This window comes from Pieris brassicae, chromosome 3 (genome assembly GCF_905147105.1).
Source record: "Pieris brassicae chromosome 3, ilPieBrab1.1, whole genome shotgun sequence".
In the NCBI taxonomy this organism is placed as follows: domain Eukaryota; kingdom Metazoa; phylum Arthropoda; class Insecta; order Lepidoptera; family Pieridae; genus Pieris; species Pieris brassicae.
The window spans coordinates 6113835-6138167 of record NC_059667.1 but is presented as its reverse complement, the minus strand read 5'-3'; the positions used below and the strand labels follow the sequence as shown (position 1 = coordinate 6138167).

The following is a 24333-nucleotide window of genomic DNA, read 5'->3' as shown; positions in this document are numbered from 1 at the left end:
CCACGGTAATTTTTAAAAAAAGTATAGCTGAGAGGTTTCACAACGAGATCCAAAACTTTTGAGACTCCTTTGCCCAACCATACCATCAATGAACCAGGATGGCGACCACCTTTTCACCCACTTTGTAAGAACTGTGAGCGTACACCTTATCATTTTGCTCATGGTAGTGTTCTTCCATCGTGAAATTTTTGTCATCAGTAAAGAGGATAGTTCAGTGCTTTTTACCTGCGTATCGCGACAGGCGAAGGCGTTTCCGAAACCGTCCTTGAATTTTGTATAAGATTTTATATAAAGTATTACGTTTTGATAACGCCATCGTCCTTTATATCGTTACGTATCTATTTCTGAGTGTGTTTCGTTGTAAGAAAATACGAACTTGTGCCTAAATTAAAAACAATTTTTGCTGTACTAAAAATCTAGTGCCACATCGGCTTATTAAGTAATCAAAGTATCCGGTAAAAAACATCAGATAATGAAATGAATTACGAAAAACAATTTGATACCTGTAGTGAAAAAAATCTGTTTTTGGGAAGCAAACACGTGTAATAACATAAAAAATCTACATTCACCATTACTACGATATACCAATTCTGTAAATACGTCCTTGACCTACTCGCTTTTTTATTTGACCAAGCATTTAGCTGTTTTATTTTAAAACAATAAACATTCATGATATTTGTCATGAGATGATATTAATGATCGACAATTTATTTATATTGAAACCAAGTTCGTGAGCTTCATATAAATTTAAGCCTACAAGTGCTATAAGCCACCACAGTTATTTGAACGAAAGTCAGCTTATTAGGAATTTTTAAATAAAACTTTTCCTTGAAAAATAAAATAGTATTGTGGCGTGTTCCTTGAGTATGGAATGGCCTTCACTCATTGTGAGGAAAATTGAGGGCAAACTAGATGTTAGCGATAAAATGTAATACGAGTTTATTCAAAGAATGCTAAGTTCTTGTATTAAACTGGTTACGTAGTTACCGTTTTACTCCGTAGATATGTGTGATTATTTAAAAAATAATTATACAATGAACACGATTTTTTTAAATAGTACTTTGTGTTACTTAATTTAACTATAAAGGCGTTAAAGTTAAATATTCCAGCACATTTCTCATAATTCAAAGATACTCAGAGGCGCGTCTCCAACACGCTCTTATCAATGAATGATAAGACTATTTACAGAAAAGTTAACCTTACACTTTAGTTTTTTTTATATATATTTGATAATGTCAATAGTATTTTTATTAAATAATTTTGGAAATTCGGCTTAACAGAGAAATAAAAAAAAACTGAAGAAATAAATATCTCAGTCGCTACACAACTTGATATGAATCGACTTTTTAATTATAAATGCTACTAAATCTCTCATAGCTTCCCTAGAGAGAAAAGTTTTGTAGAACGCAGAAACTAGAGCAAGTTGAGTAATAATAGATTATTATTTCAACTTGTGTGGAACTTTAACTTACTGTAATCCAATCATCGTTTACTTAGGTGATCTTGATAGTTGATGCTAATGCAAGTGCTCTCATTTACTACTGGGAATGGGACATTTTCGAGTCAAATATATGCTACGGTTTGTAGTTCACAACACCAAACAATCTACGCGTCTAACGTCTAACGCGCGTAGTCACATATTATATATTAATGGAGCTAAGCTATATGTAATAAACTAGGATATATTGAGGTTTTCTCTATTATTGAAATGGAAATAAGGTTGTTAAATAATAGTTATTCGAAAGCAGTGCTAATTTATTTTCAAACTCAGTTATTTATTTTTAGATAGTTTTTTGCTTATGTGAAATTGTGGTAGTTTTTGGCGTATGCCATGCATACACTGAAAATTCGTACAATTTTCAGATATGAGTCCGACGTGATAATACCGCTGCGCAAACAACACGAAACATCAACGACGTGTACGAGCCTAAAACTGTTTGCTTAAACACGGCCTATTATTGGTTCAATCGTTTTACATCTGGAAATTCTAAGCCTTGCAGTCGGCCGGTAACCATTGTCAAGCTGCAAAGTAAATGGTCGTCAACTATTCAAAGCGCAAGCGCAACATTGAATACGGTCAAGTGGAAGGAGCTGGTACTGCGGAGCTCCCGCCCAGAGGTGAGAACAGTATTCCATGTGGGGCCGAATTTGCGCTTTATAGAGTTGCAAGTGGTGGCCCAGATCAAAAAAATATGCTTTTTTACAGGTGTAGAACACTGTTATTTATTTTTAGGTTGTCATTGTTGATACAACGATCGAGTTTGTTTTGAAAAGCAAGCATTGCTACACGCAATCTTGCATGAGGCTAACTTTAACAACACGCTGTTTAAGATGTATATGATAAAGCTGTTATATTTACACCAACTTTCTAGAAAGGCCGAAATCTTAAGCATTGTTAAGTCTTTGTTCTATCTTTAGCGGATAGGTGGTGTAAATTAAATGCCCAGATACTAAATTAATATAATTCAAAAAAGGATGTGAATTGTACAATGATCGTAGGTTAAGTGACATGAGTAGACAGATTTGTATCAAGAATCTTCAAGCGCCTGATGCCGTCACTCGACAATGTTCCCGCGATGGTGTTTTGGCGGAATATTAGCGCAGGCGTTAAGTCTGAACAGTCTTTATTATTTAGAAAGTATATATTAAAATTCGGTTCTCATAAACAATCGAGGAAATTGATTTGATGAATGTTTTTATTAAGAAAACACATTTTAAACGGATTGCAGCTATGTATTATTATTAAAAACTTATATTTATGAATGTTTTTATTTCTTCGTTTCGTAAATTCAAACGTTTTGTGCTCTTATTCTTATTTAATTAGGTGAAATTATTAAATGATCAAATTGGCCGAAGATGTGAAGGAATACACACAGTTGTGTAATTATGCCTATTGTTTATAACTTTAAGTGGTAAGATGGCTGGAGACAGCTGATCAAAAAATACTAAGGTTCCTTGGCAGGCATTTTATAGTGTATAAAAATTAATTTTATTTTAATTACTAACTGTTGATTTCTTGTGTTGTAACTATGTTAGTATTTTAATGGAATTAAATAAAGCTTTATTATGATAAAAGGTAATATAACGACCGATTTTTCTAGACTCAAAGTACACACGAGCAATCGGCGTGTGTCTCATTGAAAGTATTTAATATATTTAGCAAAGGTTATCTCACCTTCCTTTCGTGAGCCCTAACCTCGAATTCAATAGAAACATAATCCTATCACATAACTCTTCCTTTTTTGGCGAACAATAGGGCTATGAATTCACTTCCTGTCTTCCACGATGTTTTTCTTTAAATTTCTTCTGTATAAGCATTACCTGTCCATATCGATCGTCGATATAATTTAAGAAATTATAGTGAATTACCGTTTACTTTGTCTCATTTGTTTATTTTTTTCTAATTAATTTAGGGTCTTGTATATTGTTTATAGGTAAATAAAGTGCAAGAAGTGCATTCTTGCACTTTATTTACTATATTATATATTACTTTCATCGACTTTACCCAATGTACTAGTGTATTGCACTCAAGCATGAATTAAATAAATTAATAATTTCACACCTATGATAAAGAGACTGGTTCTTGGTTTTAATTACGAAATTGTAACGAGGTGCTTAGAAACTGAAAGTTTGTGACTTTTGTTATTAAATCTACTTACTATAAGCTCCAGTATATAAAATATAATTTAAGTGCTAAAAGTTAAAAATATTAAGTTAAACGAGGAAGCGCTAACCCAGTTTGAAACTATAATTAGTTTTAAACCTCGTAAAAAGTACCGTTTTAGATCATATATTTATAACGCCACTAATATATCGTATTATAAAATAATATTATTTTATCAATAATCGCAGTAGTTTTTAATAATCTAGCATCTTTTTTTAACCAACAACAAATGACTTTAATACCTATTATACGTATACATCACTGTTAATCAATTATTACTTTTACGCAGGTATAAAGGTTAAGTCATAGGAAAGTGTTTAAAGCCCAGCCAGCATGTCCCGGTCACGAAGGCATTTGAGAGTAGGAAAGCAAGATTACTTAAGAATAATAATAAAACTTTAAATCTTGGAAACAATAGATTTACCCCTGATAATAGTATAAGATTTCATGTTTTTGTATTATCATTATTATTATTTTTGAATTATAAAGGTTTGCACTCGTGCACTATTTTACCATTTTTTGTTTACTGTTTACTTGAAGTAGTGTTGCCTGAAAGAAAAGCCCGCCCGTTGCACTATGTTTTTTCTTTGTTTAACTTAATCGTTAATATTATTATTTATTTCTTATGCAAAAGTGTTAATAATTATTTATACTATAAAAAATCTGATGGTTCAGTGTTTAAAGCTTCACTTCGTGTACTCATATTGAGCGTCCAGGCTGACCACAAAACTTAGCAGGACCAACGTGGAGAAAAGAACTTACAAATAAAATAAAAAATAATAAAATGTACTTTAAAGAATATTTGGCAAATGCTATTTTTTAATTTCAGCGATGTTAAGACCATAAAACAAATAAAGGCAAAACAACAGAATTACTTCAAGTGAAATGGTATGATTATATTAAGGGAAGACGTGCTCTGTTGCTAATCAAGTTCACGCTTCAGTTGCTGTATTCAAATTGAAATTATGACTTCAGCCTCAACCTCTCATAAAGGTCTAGGAACGCTTATCCGTAACGGAATTTTTTCATGAATTTTAATCGCAGAGTTTTCTAGTTACATGGTAAGTTATGTAATATATTTTAGTTTCCAAGCTTAAACTCAAAGTGAAAGCCTCGGGCGTGTGGCTTAAAAGGCTACTTGATGTTCTGTGTAATCACTTAAGAAGAAAATACACAAAAGTGCTGTGCTAAAGCAGTGACTTACGCCCGTCATTTATCATACATTGGATCACTCACATGTCTGCCAGACACCTTATAAATATTTGATATATACAGTTTTTTAATACTGTTATACCAAGTGAAGATATTTTAACGTATTCCACTTAAACTATTATTTAAATCAAGCAATCTCCTATACATTTTAAATAATATATCACACATTTTTATAATATGTATGATGAAGTATTCTTATTTTAATGTTATTATCGTCCTAAGCTATTAAACTTACCTGTCCCTCATATTTTAAATAAAAGCGCGCCTATGGATGATGGAATAGACGCAGGAACTATGACGCTAGATATACTCTCGCGGGTTAGGAATATGGTATGGTAAGGTATAGTTGGTGGGCTCAATTTCCGCACTTCGACTCGTACTCGGTCCGTTGTGCATAAAGTCCTGGCTAACTAAGCCAGTCTAGCTCCTTCCAGAAGCACAGAAGTCTCCAGAGCAATTCGCAGGCTTCACGGAGCGACCTCACTGCTTCGAGGATTACTGTACGTTTAGCCTCAGCCTCACATTCCAGGACTACGAGGTCTACTAGTCAGAGATAGCACTAAACACTAAGGCCTTTCACTAGAAGCATTTAACCCAATATCTACGTACCAAGCTTAATAAAAGCTAGCTATTCTTATTATTAACGTAACGACTATAAACAATTATCCATATTCGTCTCGGGACTGTAAATAGAAATTCGTTACATAATCAATAGTAACCAATAATAGCCCGTACCAGCATTTGGCAAAGAGTAGAGTATTATGCAGTGATTTACGTATGAGCCTTATAAAGATATATAGGCTATTAAAATTGCGTAAAAGCTCTGCAATGTTTTCTTACAGTTTGTGGCATCTTTCTATACATTTATGTGAAGTAGTTGAATAGGGAAGTATAGAATCAATATTTGTGAATTTAAAATTATGCAACTGTTCCAACTATGTATCTTCTCGTAAACGTATACGTATGTCTGTTTTCTTACTATGTGGTATGTAGATGAAGGCTGTGTTGATTATTAAGAATTAACATGTTCCGAATGAGGTAAATAACATTTCCTGAGAAATAGGTGACGTTGTCACCATAATAACAAAGAGTAATATAGTGCAATTCCGCTTGTTTTTTTTACTATTTCATTCTGTTGGAAGCCAATCCAGGACCTCGATGTTAACCAATAGTATGCGTTAACCACTGTGCCTCAGCACTGCAGTTAACTTTAAGCATTAATGTTTTAGAGTAGTGTAGAATTTCTTATCTCATTAAGTATGAAACAAACTAGAAAGATTAAAATTAAACACGGAAATAGGAGTTCCGATCTAACAAAAAAATTCCTAGGGCCTTTAAAACATTTTACTACAGTTTCATTTCCCCATATTAGATTCAGCGATATCCATTTTAAAACCTTTCACGTACGAACTAACGTGTAAGTCACCACGAGTGCCTTTTACCGTAAAAGCACCTAAAGCTAAAGTGAATCAAACGGGAAAACGAATTTTAAAACGCCAAAACATGTAGATGCTATTCAATTTTATAACAGTGCCAGTTGATAATAGAATAACATTCATGTGGAATTTTTTTTTTCACTGACAAACAAAATAAATAAACGATCTATGGCCTGATATTTTTAATAAGGTAAATAAGCCTGTTCAAAATTTTGCATATACACGTGATAAAGTTTTATAATAAGCTATAGATGTGGGCAATTACGTAGTAGTTAGTAGTTGAGTAGCATAGGTTACTTCTATTACGTGATAACTCACATCACTCTAACCTAAATAAATCTGATCTGAAGGTTTTTAACTTAGTTCTAGATATGGTTGTGTATCTGTAGTTTTATTTTTTTCAAAATTAATACATTTATATATTTCATCTTTAATAACTTCTAAAATAACGACTACAATGTAGGACGCGAAAAGGAAAGTCCATAGACCATTGTCTCTGATTATATATTTTGCTTTTTAACGGCTTACCAGTATAAAATTTAATAAAATGTATTTACAGTATATATATATATGGACAGTGTTGCCAATAATAATTTAATTATTCATAACCATAAGATGACTTTGTATATCCACGGACATTATTAAATCCTGCCTGTCAGCTGTCCGCTCTGACAGTTCGCTAATGCTCGTAAATAATACAAGAGGAACAAGCATTCGTGACAGGCTAATTAAATTATTCAGTGAATTCACTCAGTAGGCACTTGTCTAGATAAAGGAATGCATTAAGGTTTCGATATATTGAATCGATAGGTCAAAATGAGATTTTGGCAAAAGTTGTAAAACAGAATAGAATGTTATAAAAGTGTACATCCATTAATGAAGATTTTTTTAAAATTTTCTTTAACCATTTAAAATCTCTTTAACTATAATATTAGTTAATCATTTTATCTACCCAGTTGTTCTCTTGTATTAGTTTATTAATATATGTGCACTTTTTATTTTTCATGTATCCTTTTTTAGTTTAGTTATTTTTTTGTTCCTGTTTAGTTTTGTCTTAATAACTATGTGTAATATATATTTTTGCACTTCCTTACCTACCTTATCTAATTTAATACATTCATTTTCTCTTTTTACAGTTGTTGCCTGGAAGAGATTGCTCGTAAGCGACAAGGCCGCCAGTTGCCCTCCTATTAATTTAATTATGTTCATTTTTATATTATGTGCAACGAAGTGTTAATAAATAAATAAAACTGTTTGTGAACTGGCGATTTATATGGGCGCTATCTTGACTCATTGAAAAGTGTTTGATATTAAAGCTTGTCATTATTGTTTTTTTTTAATATACCATAGCTTAGGTTACAGAAATTTATAAAAGGGCACAAATTTTAATTATCCTACGTTTAAGATACTCCTTGAATTGACACAAGTAACCTTTGTACCGGCGGCGTTATAATTATCGTACAATTTTGTATCAAATTATAACGAAACCATCGGTCACTCGATAGGTGAGAAGGGTAGAATCAGTTACGCTTTAACAGCTTCGTTAATGTAACAGAAGTTATCCCAAGTGGTCAAAGTTGGCTGTCTCTTTGAAACATTGCCAAAGTGTGAAGGACCGACGCACCACAAAGACGACCGCTACTTAACTAACATATCATCAAGTTAAAGTTAGTCACGTGAAACCAACCTTTGCTAATTCGTGATACTATGCATATATGCGTCTGAACTGTGACTTACACTAATTAAAACCTGGATGTATTGCAGTTAAGGGGTTGAATTAGATACTTTATTTGCACTGTTTTAAAGTTCTCTTTTGTCTCTTTCCGTCACATTCTCTTAAAGCTGCGATGAAAAGACTGATTTATTATTAAAGGGGAAAGTTTCTACTTCATTTTAAACGACAAGGTCAATTTTGGTGTTAGTTTCGTTATGATTTTTGGCTCAAATTGCTCACAAATAAATAGAGAGAAATTACAACACCAATGCTTCTGTTCAATTGTTCTTTTCCAATTTAGAAATTAAATCATGTAAATACAATGCTCATTCTATACAATTAGGAGCGTTTTATAAAACAATTTATTTGCGTCGTTTTTGAACATTGAATAAATTTGAATAAGTGGCTATAAATTTAATCCTGAAACCTCAAAGAAGAAAACAGAATATAAAAGCCACGCAATAATTGAACACAATGAAACGTTAAGGAAAAGGGTAAGGGATTTTGTTTATTACCAAATAAAACATCGGTCAAGCAGGACTTGCCCTGTTGTTTATTGGGCAGTCAAAGGCTTGTAGGAAATGGCATAAAGTCAAAGAGGATTTGGAATTAAAGAGTGGGTTCTATACGAAGGCGTTCAATTCCATTTACGTTTTTTCATTAACGGGGGTTCAAATATTAAGCCATTAAGCCTGTGCTGATAGTTAGACATATTACTTATTTAGAAATAAAGCTCGCTTACAATTATGACTTTATCTTTTCTTAATAGGGTTAAGCGAACGCGAAATTTAATTGAAGTTTGATAAAATTAAAATTACAGGATTATATGAAGTCACAACAACATTACGAAGTTATATACGAATTACGAATATAATAAAATGGGAAAACAAATTAAGGCGTCTAGTTATTTACACTTTTAAAAGAAAATACCTGATCCACAGCGATCGAGAACTGGTTTTAATTGAAAAACTTTTATAAGAAAACACAAAGTGAGTTTTCGAGAAGCTTTTACAGATTTATTTTCGTTTACGATTGCACGTAGAAAATTGTCTCTGAACGGCTAAATTCCTTACTTTAATACTTGAGAAGAACACGATGTTATTCTATTAACTTTTATTAGGTAACGTTATTTTTATTTTACTAAGGCAATAAGTTACAGGAACATCAAACATTTCATTTGTTTTTATTTTATGGCCGCTTAGTAACTAGAAACTCATTGGACAATTTTCTTAAGAATGACCCAGACCGCGACTTATTTGACAAAATATTTGCCAGTGGAAGATAAAAAATGGTTAAGAAAAACACTTTTTGGACGGATTAAAGGTATGTATTATTATTAAAAACTTATAATTATTTAAATAATTCTAATTTAAAAAAAACCGACGTTTCGCGTGCCTTTCAGCGTGCATGGTCACGGTGACTGAAGACAAAAGATGATAAATGTCAAAAGTATCACAGCTACAGAGAAAGTTGTGTTATCTGTATTTATTATTAGTAATTTAAAATTTGTGTAAAAGCTATGTTACCAAAAGACAATACTAAATAAATGGTTGTTAGATTTAAGTATTTAATGTAATTAATTACATTAAATACTGAACGTAAACACTTCAGCAATGATTATTTCAATTAAGGTATTATTTTTGGTAATAATAATAAAAAACAATGTTACATATTATACTGCGCTGGAAGAATCGGGTCGGTTTCAAGGGTCATCGTAAATCGACGCAAAATTTGAAGCCTTAAAAACTCTAACACAATAATAAAAAATATTGTAAAGTCTTTACTTTATACTGCATCCTTATGCACTATGTATACTTGAATTCATTTGAGAGAACTTATTTCAAAAGTAGTTCGGGACCTAACTTGAATAATCAAAGTTAGTGGCATTTCAATTAAAACGTAGATTTGGCTTGAGAACATGCCGAGCTAAGCATCACAAAAACTTTCGTCACTTATTCAATTCAGTAAATCGTAAATATCTTAATTGATTTGACAAGTCACTCTTCGCGTTATTGTCATAGTTGTATTTTATAGAGACTATATGTAGATAATATTATCTATTTATATTCTTTATTATTATTATTTATCATCAATATAACGAAAAGGGTTAGAGTACTGCTGATACATCATCTTTCACGATGGTTCCCTTTCCACAACAGCAATGGTATAGGACACACACTATCAACTTCTTCAGTCTTCAATACGCTGACTAAATAGCGACCGAACTTCTTTATAATTTTGATTTAAAAATAGATTGTCTTATAAATGCGTGTTTTAATTGTAAAAATATACCATACCAATGCCATATTGATCCAGTTTACAACAAATTTTTAACGTAGAACAGGGCAGGCGCCCATTTGCCTCCTGTTATATTAACCTTATCTGAAGTTGAGAGAAAAATAGTATTCAAAAATTCTTCAGTAGCCAACGGGTTCCACCATTGGTGGTGCGCGGCAAAAATTTAAATTGACAGTAAAATTATATAATCATTAAGAACGTCATTTTCGGTCAAATGTACTGTATTAAAGTAGGATACCTCCTAGCTAATACTATATGTAATTAGTTGCTACCAAATGTAGAGTGCGATAACTTTCGTGTAGCCTCTTGAAGTGTAACATCGAAGACGCTACGCTACGAATGGCCTACGACGTAGCACAATGCGTGATGAGAATTCGTGCTAATTCAATTGTATCACTAATTACTAATAAACTGGAACCTATAAGGATAAAACCTGGGGATAGATTATATATTAGGCGATAATTTATTGACTGTATAAGAATTTAATTTATCGTTATACTTATAAGACCACGCCATTATGACCTCGTAGATTAACATCGGGTTTCTTACAGCGACATTTAATCTCCAACGTCAAAGATCACTTAAATTATTCTAAAGCTCGTAAAGATGGCTTCTGCTTTAATTATTCTGCATCTGAAAAGCCGTCGTCGAATCGGGACGGAATCGATCTCAATAAATTATTGTTGCCTCAATGAACCCCGAACAGTTTCCAATCGGTGGTAATGGAAACTAGGTTCTATCATAAATTCATGTGAGTTCAACTGGTTAAATAATTTGTTATATGTTCGTTTATCGATGGTGAACTTCCCTTGGCAGCTCTGTTATATAATAGTATTTATAGTACTATTTTTATAATTAATTTAGTGATTATATTAAATATATATAATATTTGTATGTAGTGCTAAAGCCATTCTCTAGATAAATAATCTAATAAAGTCATCTTAAGATGAGTTAACAAAATATCTTTAAATGCGTAAATAAGACAGTAAAAAAAATCGTTGTAAAACCTAATTGTATCAAACGTGATCCAGTTTTAGTATTCAATACATCGTTAAAAGAAGGCCCAAACATTTTTCACTTCATACGTGACTCAGCGAATCACGTCGCGATCGAGAAACTCTTGGAGAAATAATTTCTCAAGAAACTCGGGGTCGTATACGTATTACTTATTCATACATTCACTGGACAGTCTTACCAAAACTTCACTCCACAAATATATATGTGAAGTTATGACTAAACTATCGATACAAAAAATATATAAATCATAAGATGTTATTAAACTGAAAACCAACTTAGTCACTGATTCAAATTTATCGTCTATACCTTGATATTGAATATGAATTATAAAAAAATATTTCTAGGTTTATTATACATATGACATATAACCGTGAAACAGCTTCATATAAAACCTAGTATCCGATAGAACAATGATTAGTAAAATCGGAATTGTTCTGGTAAATTAAATACTATTGTGATACAACCTCCACGATCGTATATATAATTAATAAATAAGCAATAAATACAGATTTAAAAATTCGATTAATTTTATTCTGCTGTTTAGCTTTACAAACAGTTCTCAATGTTTGTTAAGTAAATGAGAAATGAAAATCAAAGGACGGTATGGCCATCACTCACTCCATATTAAATATGCAGACGAATATATTGATTGTCGCCAAGAATATCGCTCGGAAAACCCAAAACGCTCACTTTACTATTATTATAGAATTATGGTAATTAGGTATACGCACGTTCTTAAAACAAACTGTTTATAAACATGCAACGTCGAAGGTAATGAAATTAAATATGTATTTGACTCTACGATAAGTGTTTTATTAATGCTAAAGGTATATAAATATGATATTTATGTAAAATATATGCGAAAAATAAGCTTTCATTAAATTTTGCGACCGATGTTAAGATCCTACTATAAATGTTGCTCAGCTTTCACACCAAAACCTCTGTGTCAAATTATCTTTCAGTGTGAAGAATGTAATCCCAATTACTGCAGATAAAAACACTTAAGTTTCAAATAGTATTATTCTTTTTAAAACTGACGGTGACTGTTTGAAAGTATTTAAACTTAGAACAGAGTTCACTCTTAACAAGTTCCAGTCAGCCTGAGCAAAATCAGGACACGAACTAACTTCATGAAATAACTGATTAAATAATATCTATCGTTGCATTGTACAATATGTTCATCAGTAGTTGATAAATCAATGTAAATTTTTTTTTAATAAGACGACCATGACGGTGCTATGTAACTTTATGCCTTTTTATTACTTAGTAAACACTATCTTTCGCACGTAGATATAGACGTGTCATGATAAAATAGAAATAGCTAACAAATTTTATCACTTTGGACTAATTTGGATTGTCGAATAGGGCTCTGCTGTTACTGTTACCTATCCAAAATCCAAATAGTGGGTATAAAATCGTTATATTATAGCTTCATAATTTATCAACCCAGCAAAATCTGTTTCGATATGAAAGGGTATCCCCGCCAAAACCTTTCTTTAGCGTTATCCCTTATAATGTAGGGTCGTCTTTGATACTTTTTAATAAAATTGTATTCGTAATCAATTGACCTATTTCATCCGGATATTTTTCGACATGAAAATTTTTTTCGTGTTACGGGATTTAGTATAGGTGTGTTAAATACACCAAAAATATAATTTATACTAAACTAAATACTAACTACTAACTATTTATAATAGGGAGTATTTTTTTAAATTTCGAACACTCTATCAGACGTTATCGATATCGTTCGATACCGAAATCCATATCGTTTTTAAGGTTTGTAATTTAATACTCAAAGGAATGCATAAAAGCCTTAAGCTTATTTATATAATCTACAGTTTGTTAATGACTTCTAATTTATTTGTCAGTTAAGCTAAAAAATAAACCCCCACTCTAAGCCGCAGGCCAGGTGCATTAAAACTCAAAGGCCCAGCCTAACCTCTTCGAATTGGGCTGCGCCAAATAAAATATAATAATCCCTATAATTAAGCAAATTAATAGTTACCTGTATTAAATTCTCAACCTCATTATTTTGGTTCAACAGCGTTTCAAAAATATCGATTCACGAAACCAGCATGTCGGCCGCCCTCTAGGGCAGACAGCTCCACTCGCTCTAAGTACACATAGGACACAACACGTCAAACGGTTTCCCGCCACTACTATTTCAACACTTGTCTTATATACATTTAATGTTAATTACCCACTACAGTCCGTTTCACTTGTAATTGACATTTTAGGGGTTTTTATTATTATTATTATACAATAAGCTGAAACTTTCCCTATATTTGGTGGGGGAAAATACAGAGTACCGACCGGGCGCTTGTGCTCGACCCGACTGACTGAATTTTCTACTTTTACCCGGCGCAAGCCTTCAACCCCTTGTAATCGAGCACGTTCTCAAAGATCCATGATGAGTAGGTACATACATATAGTTAGCTGATGAAATTATATTTATTAGTAAATGAAGGTATTTGTTCTCAATATCGTATACATATATTAGTTAGATTAATTTTATATTTTTTTAAGATAACACTGCTATACCAATTTTCACAAAACTCACTAGCTTAATTATACGGACATTACAAGGCGATTATCGCCTACAGAGGAAATCACAAATAACTATTTAAAACCAGGAATAATAATGATCATTCTCATTTTATTATTACATATAATGTTAATCTCATATGAATTTTCATTTCAATGAATAATAAATATAATTTATAAACTGGATACTAAATAGCTGACAACTTCAGATGATAGTTTCAAAGAGATGTCTTAGTTTGTTGTGTCGTATTTATCCCACATCATCAAAATTAGTTTCCTGTTTAAGAGTAAATCTCAAAAAGTTAGGTACAGCGGATTTGTTTCATATACTAATATTAATTAATAACTCATTAACAACAACTTACTTTCAGGTTCAGCGGTTCAAAAAGAGACGTTTGTAGTATTATTGTGTTTAAAACTTTTAAATAACAATTCTATGTGGTGTAACCATCAAAAGCCTTATAAGCTTTTTTTTCAACTCAAGGGAAAATTTACTATTGATTTTGTTTTGTTTAGTGGATATTTAATTAATGTTGATAAAATAATTCTCATTCACAAAGCAATTCCGTTATAATTTACAGTAGACTGACCTCTTTAATAAAATATTAATATTTATTGATAGTGTTTTAATACTTATTAAAAATATTGAATCTGTGGTAAGATAAGATATGTCAAGGTTGTCATTTGAAATAGCAATGATATAGCTCAAGCCAAGGGTAACTGTCAAACTGACAGCATGTAAAGATGTTTTGACATTGACTTCTGTAGCGATGGCCGGTGGCGTTCATTTTTAGTCTATAGATTTTAGAAATTTACTAATTACTTATCACTGGGTATTTATGTTTTAAATCAAAAAAGTGTTTAGCGATTTTACAATTTTAGTGCATTTAAATATTTAACACTTTAATTAAAATGGCACAAGCGGAAGATACTGAACTTCGTGATCTTGTTATTGAAGCTTTGGAGAAAAACGGATCTCTTGCAAAAATAAGGGCTTTGTTGAGGGCTAACATTTTCCTGGCTTTCGAAGACGACTGTGAAAATATAAAACAAAATGAATCCCTTGACAATATTTTAAAGCTTCCCGAAGGAATTTTATCTTTATCGATCATACACGAGTTTTTGGAGTTCTGCAATTTAAAAAATACGTTGTTTGTTTACATGTCAGAATCACGACAAGGAAATGAGTATAAGGTTAAAACACAGCGGTCACTGATTGATACCTTACGACTAAATAAAGTGAGTAAAGAAAAAGAACCTATACTTATTACTCTGCTAAAATACTTCACAAAATCACTAAAACATGAAAGTTCGCATGAAAGCTATGAGCATGGTGATCATTCTACATATACAGTAGAACATGATACTAGTTCCTCTACAAGTCAATCCCAATCTGATAATTCATCAGATGAAAAAAATAAGATAGATTTAAGATTGTCTTTAGATAATTCAGATACTGATAGCTCTAGTGACTCAAGAAACAAGAAAAGCTCAGAATATGTTCCTAATCCAGATATAACTGTAAGTGACATAGATTTAGATGTGCCTGAAGAGGTCAAAAGTTGTCCAGAAAGTTTTCCTACTTTAGAAGAAAAGAAATTAAGTAACAAAGATAGTCTTATTAGAAGTAGTGAACTTAAATCCTTTGAATTAAAACCTTTTAATTTAACAGATGAAAAGCTTTTAAACACAACAGGAATACCTAATAGTGATGATAATATAAAAGAAAATAAAATAATGGCAAATGAATTTCACACATTAAGTAGTCCTTCATCAGAATCATTCAAAAAAGAAAATACAAACTTAATTTCTACAAACACCACAAATTTAATTTCTAAATTGACTCCAGACCAATCATACAAAAATGATCATACACCAGATTATAGTTATGATTTTTCATCAATGCCAGGTTCCGAAAAATCTCTTTCAAATATATTATCAAAAAAACAAACCACAAACCAAAATAGTTCAAGTTCATATAGTGAGAAACAAAATTCCCCAAGGTCACTAAGTTCTATTTCTATATCAGATGTAGCTGATCTTATAAGTGAGAGAAGCTATGTGAGCAGAAAAAGTAAAAACTCAATTTCCCATGGAAAATTACAGAAAGATAAAAGCCCGGATAATATAAGCTTGAAGTCTAGCAATAATTCTAGTGATTTCTCACATTCTCCGATTCCATCTTTATCAAATCTTAGTTTAGACTATCATAGTGATTGATAGTCCAAGTTAATATTGTTTATATTAACTTCTTTAAAAAAAATATATGCATTTTTTATATACAATTTCTATTAAGTATTTTAACATTATTTGCTAACTTGAAATAAATTGTCAATGTTTAATAAATACTAAGTACTATAAGCTTTAGTCAATGGTACACATTACACATGTTGCTGTACACAGGTCTAATGATTTGTAGTGAGTAAAATTTAGCTAGTGATCTTGTGATAATAAGCATTATTCCTAATGAAAAAGTTAATATTGATGTATTTTTAATAATATATTAATAGTGGTAAAGCTAACATATACTTAGTTACTTCTGATGTTATACAAAAGAAACCTAAATTATAACTGAAGAGTGAACATTTTCAGTCCTGCATATTTCTATACTAGTTTTATTTTAGCAAAATTTATCTATTAGTGGGAAATCTGGTTTCAGCAAGTCTCATTTTAATATGTTTTAGATGATAATTGAATACAGTCCATTTAAACTCCTGCATTTGTTATTTTAAAACAATGAATATTATTAAGTGTTTTATTATATGGGGTAGATTAGCATTTTAATATATTAATATGTACTTACTAATTAGGATGTATTTAAAGTAAATTATAACTACTCATTTTAGTGCATCACAAATTATTATGTTGGCATATTTTGTTGTAATAAATAGTATGTTTAATTTTGCAGAAGGTTGTGCCTTATTTAAGATAACAAATTTAAACAGAGGTTCCTTAAATTTCAAGTTGATAGTCTAGTCCTAGAAGCATAAACAGGTGCCGTCCAAATTGCTCCACTATCTCATTTGTTTCTGATGAATAACAATAACATGGTGTTTTAAAATAATGTTTCTAGTGTATAAGTTCCTTTTGAATAAAGTTATTGCTTTATGTATATTGTATTTTGATTTGGTGGTTGCATTATGACTGAATTTTACAAGTAACCTTATTAAGTATTGCAGATCTGGGACTATATCCCTATAAGATATGGCTGATTCTGTTCTATAAACAAACATTTTTTGATGCCACATAGTAGATGCAAAAATCATCAGAAAAGGCTTACCATCAACGCAAAACTATTATCAGTATAATCTTTTGTTTATTATAAAATCTGAGAATAGAAAGTATCAGTCATGATAGGTTCGGGAAGTGATCTAAAATAAAACAAGGTACTGAAATAATACGTCATTAAGTTTTTTTTCACAATTTATATAAAGCATAGATTGTAGATATCACGTTTTATGCACACAAGTCAATCCATACCGAACACAGTAACATAAGTTACATTTCTATACAAATTAATATACTGTATAATATGGCATAGCGGTTAGTGTAATCACATAGAAAAAATTATATTAAACATTCTTATCATATTTACACTTAATTTAGGTACATGAGTTTTATATGAAAATGGTATAAAAATTACACTTTCATAATATATTACATAGTTATGCAGTTGCGACATTATTATTCCTAACTTTGAAAAATATAACAATAGTAAAAGCCACAATTCATAATATTATTACAAATAACAGTTAAACACTGTTGAAAAAAATTTAATATAGCTCCAGGCACTGTAGTTGAGTATTTTTCACGAATTATACTATATGAAACTTTTTAACGAAAGCGTTAAAAATTTTCTGTGAAAAATTACAACAAAAAGAGAAAGGCTGCTTCTCTTGCTTTTAGTATTTGCTATTATCCACAAATATGCAGAGCTAATCCTTTCGTTTGAAATTTTGGAATTTATATTAACTTTGTATAATATCTACATAATAAAATTCATGAAATACAACAGATAAATAAAAAAAATATATGTATGGCAAATATTTGGCTGTGTATTCATGAGTTTCTGACTTTTTAACGGAGTAAAATAAACCACTAGTTGTTATGCATCACTTGCATCGCTGAAAGACTTAAGAAACATAGAAATTCAGAAAAATCAGAGCAAACTTTTTACACATTCAATATTTGCACAATTTGTAAGGAAAAAAAAATATATATGTTATTTTAATAATGCGAGGTTGCAAAAAAATAAGCCTACTTTTAGAGTATGAATGAAGATTTACTGCCAATTTAACTTGAAATAAATATTGTCAAATAATTCGAATATAACAAAGTAGTAAGTTAAATAGATTATTGTGCTCGTGTTGTATAATAAATACGCGTTATAGCAAAATTAATTACATTAGTCAACAATACTGTATAGTCTCGAGTGTGTTTTCGGTCGAAGGACCAAAAACCCAAGAGTATAAACTTAACTATTTAGTATATTTTAAAGCTCGTTGCCCATAGAGCTGTCGTGTGTGAGATTCGAGTCCATACTCGCATTGTCTGAGTCTTGACTTTGGTTTCCGCTGTAGTTAGCTGCCTCTTGAAGTCGCATCAACATATTTAACTAAAAGGAAACAAATAATGAACAAACAATATTTTTTATTTGTAATAAATGATCTTAAAGCTACTTTATCTATAAGTTAATTATATTTCACAGCTGTACAAATTTATACACTTCTCTCAACTCAGACTTCAATATCAATTTATTGTTTTAAGTTTAAAAGATAAATGGTTAATATACTAAAACTTGTAAATGGCGCCAAACGCTTAAAGCGCAGATAAGTAACCAAACATTTTAACATGCTGTAGAGCACAGACCACAAATTCATTCTCCTAACTGTTTTTTTTAAATGTTTTGTTTTTATTTTAAAATTTCAATATAAGTAAAAATAAGTAATTATGATTTGTAGTCCAAATATTAGGATTCGAGATTAGATAATACAGTACGAGCAAGGCCGCATATTCTGAAAGATTGCGTTCATAAACTTTTAAAACAATTAGATTTTGATTTTTACCAGAGGATCTTGGTTAGGGTTCACGGCTTCTTGGCTGCCCTCTTCGATGTTCATGTCTTCAACTGTTATCGGCCGTAGAGTCTGAAATGGATTTTAGGAAATTTATTAACTTATTACGATTCGACAAAACTGCGGTATGTAAATCAAGGCATATTGATATATATAGTTGTTTGCATGTATGTGTACTTGATTGATGAGTAAACATGTTCATTTATAATGCTAATAGTCCTTGTCTGTTATATTTTGGATAATTGTAAGTAAACAAAGACTATTAAAAAAGTAACCGTTAAAATAATTGCCTCATGTTCCATTGGGTTTATGGTTTTTTCACAAAAGAAAAATTATATGAAAATGATTCTTACATGAGAATGATTAGGTTCTCTCCATGGGTAGGAAGACTTAACGTGTTGCAGAGGATCAATCGCCGCGTGTCGTCTTCTACCGTAAAGCGCTACGCCTTCACGCACCGCTTCTGACGCATATGGAACTATACTGTAGTTCCATACATCCGCGAACCATGCCTATAAATATTAAAAATAAACAACAATATAGCAAATAGAGTTCATCTTAAGCTCCTTTACTGTAAGCATACGTAATAGCAGTAGTTTGAAAAGTTGAGCATGAATTGTTCCAAGACAAATTATGTGGGGATTTAAGTATAGTATGGATAACGTATCGGTCGACATACACATTATTTTAATAATTCAATGACCATACTTATATGGTGAAGAATGAAGGTAGCTTAATGGAAAGTTACCTGACTAGCTTCCAAGTCCATAGGGCAAGCTAAGAATAGCCTTGGCCCTACAGTGACGTCACTGGATGAGTGGGCTTCTAAAAACGCGTTAAGGGTCGACCAGACACCGGGCAGCCATTCTAAAACGGCAGCTAGTGCTGGCTCTCGCCTACCTAGCCTTAATTCCAGAGAAAACAGCTTTCGACGTAGGTACCTGTAATTTAAAAAAAATATTGAAAATTTGGTATAAATTCTAGAGCTGATAAGAATTTCAATTGATTGAAGGTTATATAAGCCTGACCTAAGCTCATTTCTCGATTATTAAAATGTTGTAAAGACAACGATAGATCACCTATTTATCTGATAAAAATACGAATTAAACAGTCAATTACACAAATATGAACCAAAGTTATATTGTAACTTACCTTGCTAGGAATCCTTTGACTGGCTCCATGTGGTTAGCCGTTAGAAGCCACCGGAAGTTGTGATGGAGCTGCAGGTTCGTAGTATTGCAAGTGGCTTGTGACATTGTGCCTGAAAGATATTAATACAAATACTTTAAACACTAAACTGAAGAGTCAGAAAATAATCATTCAATAATAAAAATCAGTTAAATTAAAATATGTATTAAGAAAACACTTTTTTAATGGATTGAAGCTATACATTATTATTATAAACTTATAATTATTTACATAATTTTAAATTTTCCGACATTTCGTGTGCTTTACAGCGTGCGTGGTCACCGAGACCGTAGCAAAGCACGTATGTAAATAATTATAAGTTTATAATAATAATACATACCTTCAATCCGTTTAAAACGTGTTTTCTTAATGTGTAAAAGCCATGTCAACAAAAGACAAATAACTAAAATATGTATTTTAATTTTAATGCATATCAACTTAAAGTTTATGTTTAAAGAACTTTATTTCTCATTACAAAATTATAGTTTATTTACATGAGAAACTACATATTATGAGCGAGATACACATCCCAATTTTAGTTCACTACATTCACTTTGACATGCATTTTTAATGACCCCTTGAATCTATCAAACACGCCAATATTGCGAATTTTAGATGGCAACCGATTAAACAGTTGCACACCCTCATACCCAATCGACCTCTTCAAATAATTTGTTCGCGGCTTCGGCAAGATAAGCAAACTCGCTCGACGAGTGTTGCGTGTGGTTGTGTCCTTGATTTTCTTAAAGTATTTACTGCTTTGTTTCAAAATATATATTTCTCTTTTCTATACATTTATTGATGCTTCAAAACGTTTAGACATTCTCTATGGTTTTCGTATAATAAAGAGAAATCGATTACACTTTGCATTTCATGATACGTAAGACTTCTAAAGTGCTCTTACCAATAATAACAGGCATGTTCCGATTGTCAGGTGGCAGTAAACCCGCGAAAGCGTCACCAAGTGCAGAGGCGTGTTGTAAATTGTCTAACACAACTACAGATGGCAATGCTGCTTCGTCAGCGCCAACTGCCGCGCCACATTGCTCTGCTATGTTCGCCAAGTACGCTCGCAACTCGTTGCAGGACTTACGATCCACGCTGTAATTATTGCGTGTTTAGAACATTTAGGATTAAGGCTATTTATTTATTAACAAACTATAAGTCAAATAAGGTTCATTCATGAATAAGATAGATTAAGACACCGAAATATTATTGAAAGAGTTAAGTTACAAGAGAGTTAAGAGTCTTTGAGGTATGTTGGTTTTAGCTATAGAGCAGTGTCTCCAAATATTTTTTTGTGTTACCACCTTATATATAAAAAATTGAATTATTCACTTAAGAAATTTAAAATACAGTTTATATTTTTTAGGAAGAAATCACTAGGAAATTGTTAACAAAACACAGTAAGTACATTTTCACATATTATGGAAAGCGTTGCGTCCATTTTCAATTGTCGCCCAGTCGGGCGCAGGCTCCACGTTGGGAAACACTGCTATAGAGTGTTAGATTATTTATATTATTACTTGTAAATAAATAAAATAAATGAGACAAAGAATGAATTGCTTAATCTTACATATTGTTATCGAATAACGATCAGATTTATTATGATCTTAAATTTTTATTACTCTTGGAATTTTATGTTGTAACTTTTAAGAGCATTATCATAAAATTATTTTAAAAACCAATCGATATTTTTTTGCGTTATAATAATTTTGCACACTGATTTCTAAATTATTAATGTTATTGAACAACACTGGCTCATTACATAATATGAGATCAGAACAATTAATTGTTATTAATTAACACGTACTTGAAAGTCGCTACCGCTTCTGCCGGATTTCCTCGCCGCTGCGTCCGTTGCACGTAAAATTCTGCCAATTTTGCTGCTAAATATGATTTGCCAGTGCCGCTCGGTCCGCACAGAATCACGCGCCGGTGTTCCGACAATAGAGAAACGTATCTATAACGGAAATTATTTATTTAAATTTAGACACTATAGGTAGTTAATCATAGTTCAATATAGGTAATTAATCATAGCACATTTAGTGCTAGAAATTAACAATGTAACAATATCAGTAATTTACTAGACATTTTAAGTATAATTTAAAACCATTGCAATACAAATATACCTAACATAAATAAAACATGGCTAGTGCATCCAAAAATTTTAAATTAAATGAATTTTAAAATCTCACCTATATACAATATTTTTTGGTATAAGGCTATCAAAGGCTAAACTTCCAACACCTTGGAGGCATATGTACAATGTATTCACAGTTCCGATGATGTAACCGCATGGGAGTAATTCAGGAAAACCAATTTCGGGACCTCGCGTCGCTTCTCCCAAGTGATACGATGTTATTGAGTCCGTATTTAGGCCAAGATTCGTACCCGGGTCAATCCTCGATAGATAATCCTTGAAGGTTTTCCTCACTATGTAATCTAAGTTCTGCCAAGTAGTCTTTCCCGAAATATACGTGAAGGCTATTGTAAATTCATTACAATTTATTGTCGAATCACTATTATACACGTGCTTATAGGAATTACTATGTGTCGATTTGTTACTCTTAAGGCTATTAGTGTTTGACTTATTTATAGTTTGGGGGTAGTCTTGAGTTTCTATTTCGGGACTATGATTTTGTGACATCCGCGGTGAGTCAAAACTTGACTGTTTCTCGTAATGATTACTGTAGGCGCTGGTGGATTGTTTCGCGTAGAATCTGCACTCTGATTCAGTGAGCGTGTCTTGGACTTCTTCGAAATATCTCTGGAATGTTTCCGGTTGGCCTAAATATACAGCGATTGCTATTTTCTTCCCGTCAGTCGTATCTCCTTGGCTGTCTGCAACGCCTGTAAACGAGAATTATTCAGTGTTCGCGTCGAGTCAATCTAATCTGTGGATAAGAAGTTATTGACTTACCAATATCCGAATAACTTTCCCCAATGGCAAGTTCTCGTGTTTTAGGCGGGGGAAGGACACTGTTGATATCGTAATCTCCACTCATTCTGTCACCAGCGTTAAGCCCATTAGTGAATATATCACTTGAACCATTGAGAGCGCCGAGAATTGCCTCGCTGTTTTCATTAAGTTCACACGTTACATTATTTCCGTAAATTGGTTCCATGTTTGATTTTGGTGATCCTTTTTTATCTCTCGAAGGAGTGGACGTTACACAGTTGAAATCCAAATCTAAAGGTTGCGAGTGCATGTCGATTGTTGCCTGTAAATTAGACAGTATAATTTATATGCTCATCTATCTATCGGATTTAATATTAGCTGATAGAGGAAGAACAGAAGAAGGCTGAGGAAGCAACAATTCATTGTCATAAGCATTTTTTTTTATGTTTCTTACTTGATGCATTGTGGCTTGATCAGCAAGACTGAACCTTCGTGGGTCTTCCACAGCGGAACCACCAGTTCCTAAAGAACTCTGACTGCCTGCCAATGATCTTGACGTCACTAGCCTTTGAAGCCGCTCATTGTTTTGTTTTAAGTTCAACATTTCATTCTATAAAAATATGTACTTCATTCAAATAACAATTTACTAGAAAACAGAAATAACCACAGATGTCAAGCTTACCCTCATTTTAATAACCGTGTCTTTGAGACTTTCTAATTGATGAGCTGATGTAAGCGCTTCTAATCGTATATCTGTTAGAACTAAGTCTTTTTCTCGTAATTGTCTTTTTAATTCGTCTACTAAAGCTTGGTCTTGCTTTTCTGTAACCAAAAGGTTTAAAAGGTTATATAAGTCAATGAAACTTTCACCAAATTGTGAAGTTGATTAAACTAACAAAGTCATGGCTCATAACGCTTTACCTTTGGTTTGTTCATCAGGTTTGGCCGCGGGGCATGTTGTCTTGTCTTTCGAATTGTCGAGTGTTTCGTGGGAATGCTCTAAGCTGTTTTCATTACTTCCTTCTCTAATTGTGTGCGGGTCGTCATAGTGATGCGACCCAGAGGAACTGTCTTGTGATGACAATTGCCCAAGGGAGGCATGCTTCGCCGTTTTTGATATCTTTGCATTTCGTGAGAAGGCTTTTGTAAACGATGACCGTAACTATAAGAATTAATTTCATTGTAACAAACTATACAGAAACTAATAATATGTTTCATATGTATAGGTTATTATTAACATTAAAAAAAATATGTTCTATGTAGTCGATGGGCATGTATGTTGA

The 24333-nt window shown here is 32.0% G+C and overlaps 3 protein-coding genes across 8 annotated transcripts in view; 1 reads left to right on the top strand and 2 right to left on the bottom strand.

Moving 5' to 3' along the window:
* LOC123707401 (gamma-aminobutyric acid type B receptor subunit 1) overlaps positions 1-13594 on the bottom strand; it is a 106422-nt gene extending 92828 nt beyond the window's left edge. For both annotated transcript variants that reach the window (XM_045657412.1, XM_045657411.1), the window contains exon 1: positions 13347-13594. The gene's annotated coding sequence lies outside the window, so the exon portion shown is untranslated. The remainder of the gene's footprint in view (positions 1-13346) is intronic.
* A 1082-nt stretch (positions 13595-14676) lies between these two features.
* Positions 14677-16997, top strand: LOC123707582 (dentin sialophosphoprotein-like). Its single transcript, XM_045657749.1, has one exon. It carries the CDS (start codon positions 14798-14800, stop codon positions 16103-16105), a length of 1308 nt encoding a protein of 435 aa, XP_045513705.1. The 5' UTR covers positions 14677-14797; the 3' UTR covers positions 16106-16997.
* A 297-nt stretch (positions 16998-17294) lies between these two features.
* LOC123707419 (protein sickie) overlaps positions 17295-24333 on the bottom strand; it is a 142224-nt gene continuing 135185 nt past the window's right edge. For all 5 annotated transcript variants that reach the window (XM_045657447.1, XM_045657449.1, XM_045657450.1 and 2 more), the window contains 12 exons: positions 23972-24212; positions 23733-23872; positions 23505-23660; positions 23072-23372; positions 22347-23001; positions 21962-22111; positions 21053-21249; positions 20113-20221; positions 19709-19901; positions 19314-19472; positions 18952-19032; positions 17295-18500 (listed from right to left, as the gene is read on the bottom strand). In XM_045657447.1, coding sequence (XP_045513403.1) covers positions 18378-18500; positions 18952-19032; positions 19314-19472; positions 19709-19901; positions 20113-20221; positions 21053-21249; positions 21962-22111; positions 22347-23001; positions 23072-23372; positions 23505-23660; positions 23733-23872; positions 23972-24212 — 2505 coding nt within the window. In that variant the 3' untranslated portion in view covers positions 17295-18377. The remainder of the gene's footprint in view (positions 18501-18951; positions 19033-19313; positions 19473-19708; positions 19902-20112; positions 20222-21052; positions 21250-21961; positions 22112-22346; positions 23002-23071; positions 23373-23504; positions 23661-23732; positions 23873-23971; positions 24213-24333) is intronic.

Excerpts from the sequence above, each read along its gene's own strand:
- LOC123707582 (XM_045657749.1), top strand. The coding sequence starts at position 14,798 with ATGGCACAAGCGGAAGATACTGAACTTCGTGATCTTGTTATTGAAGCT.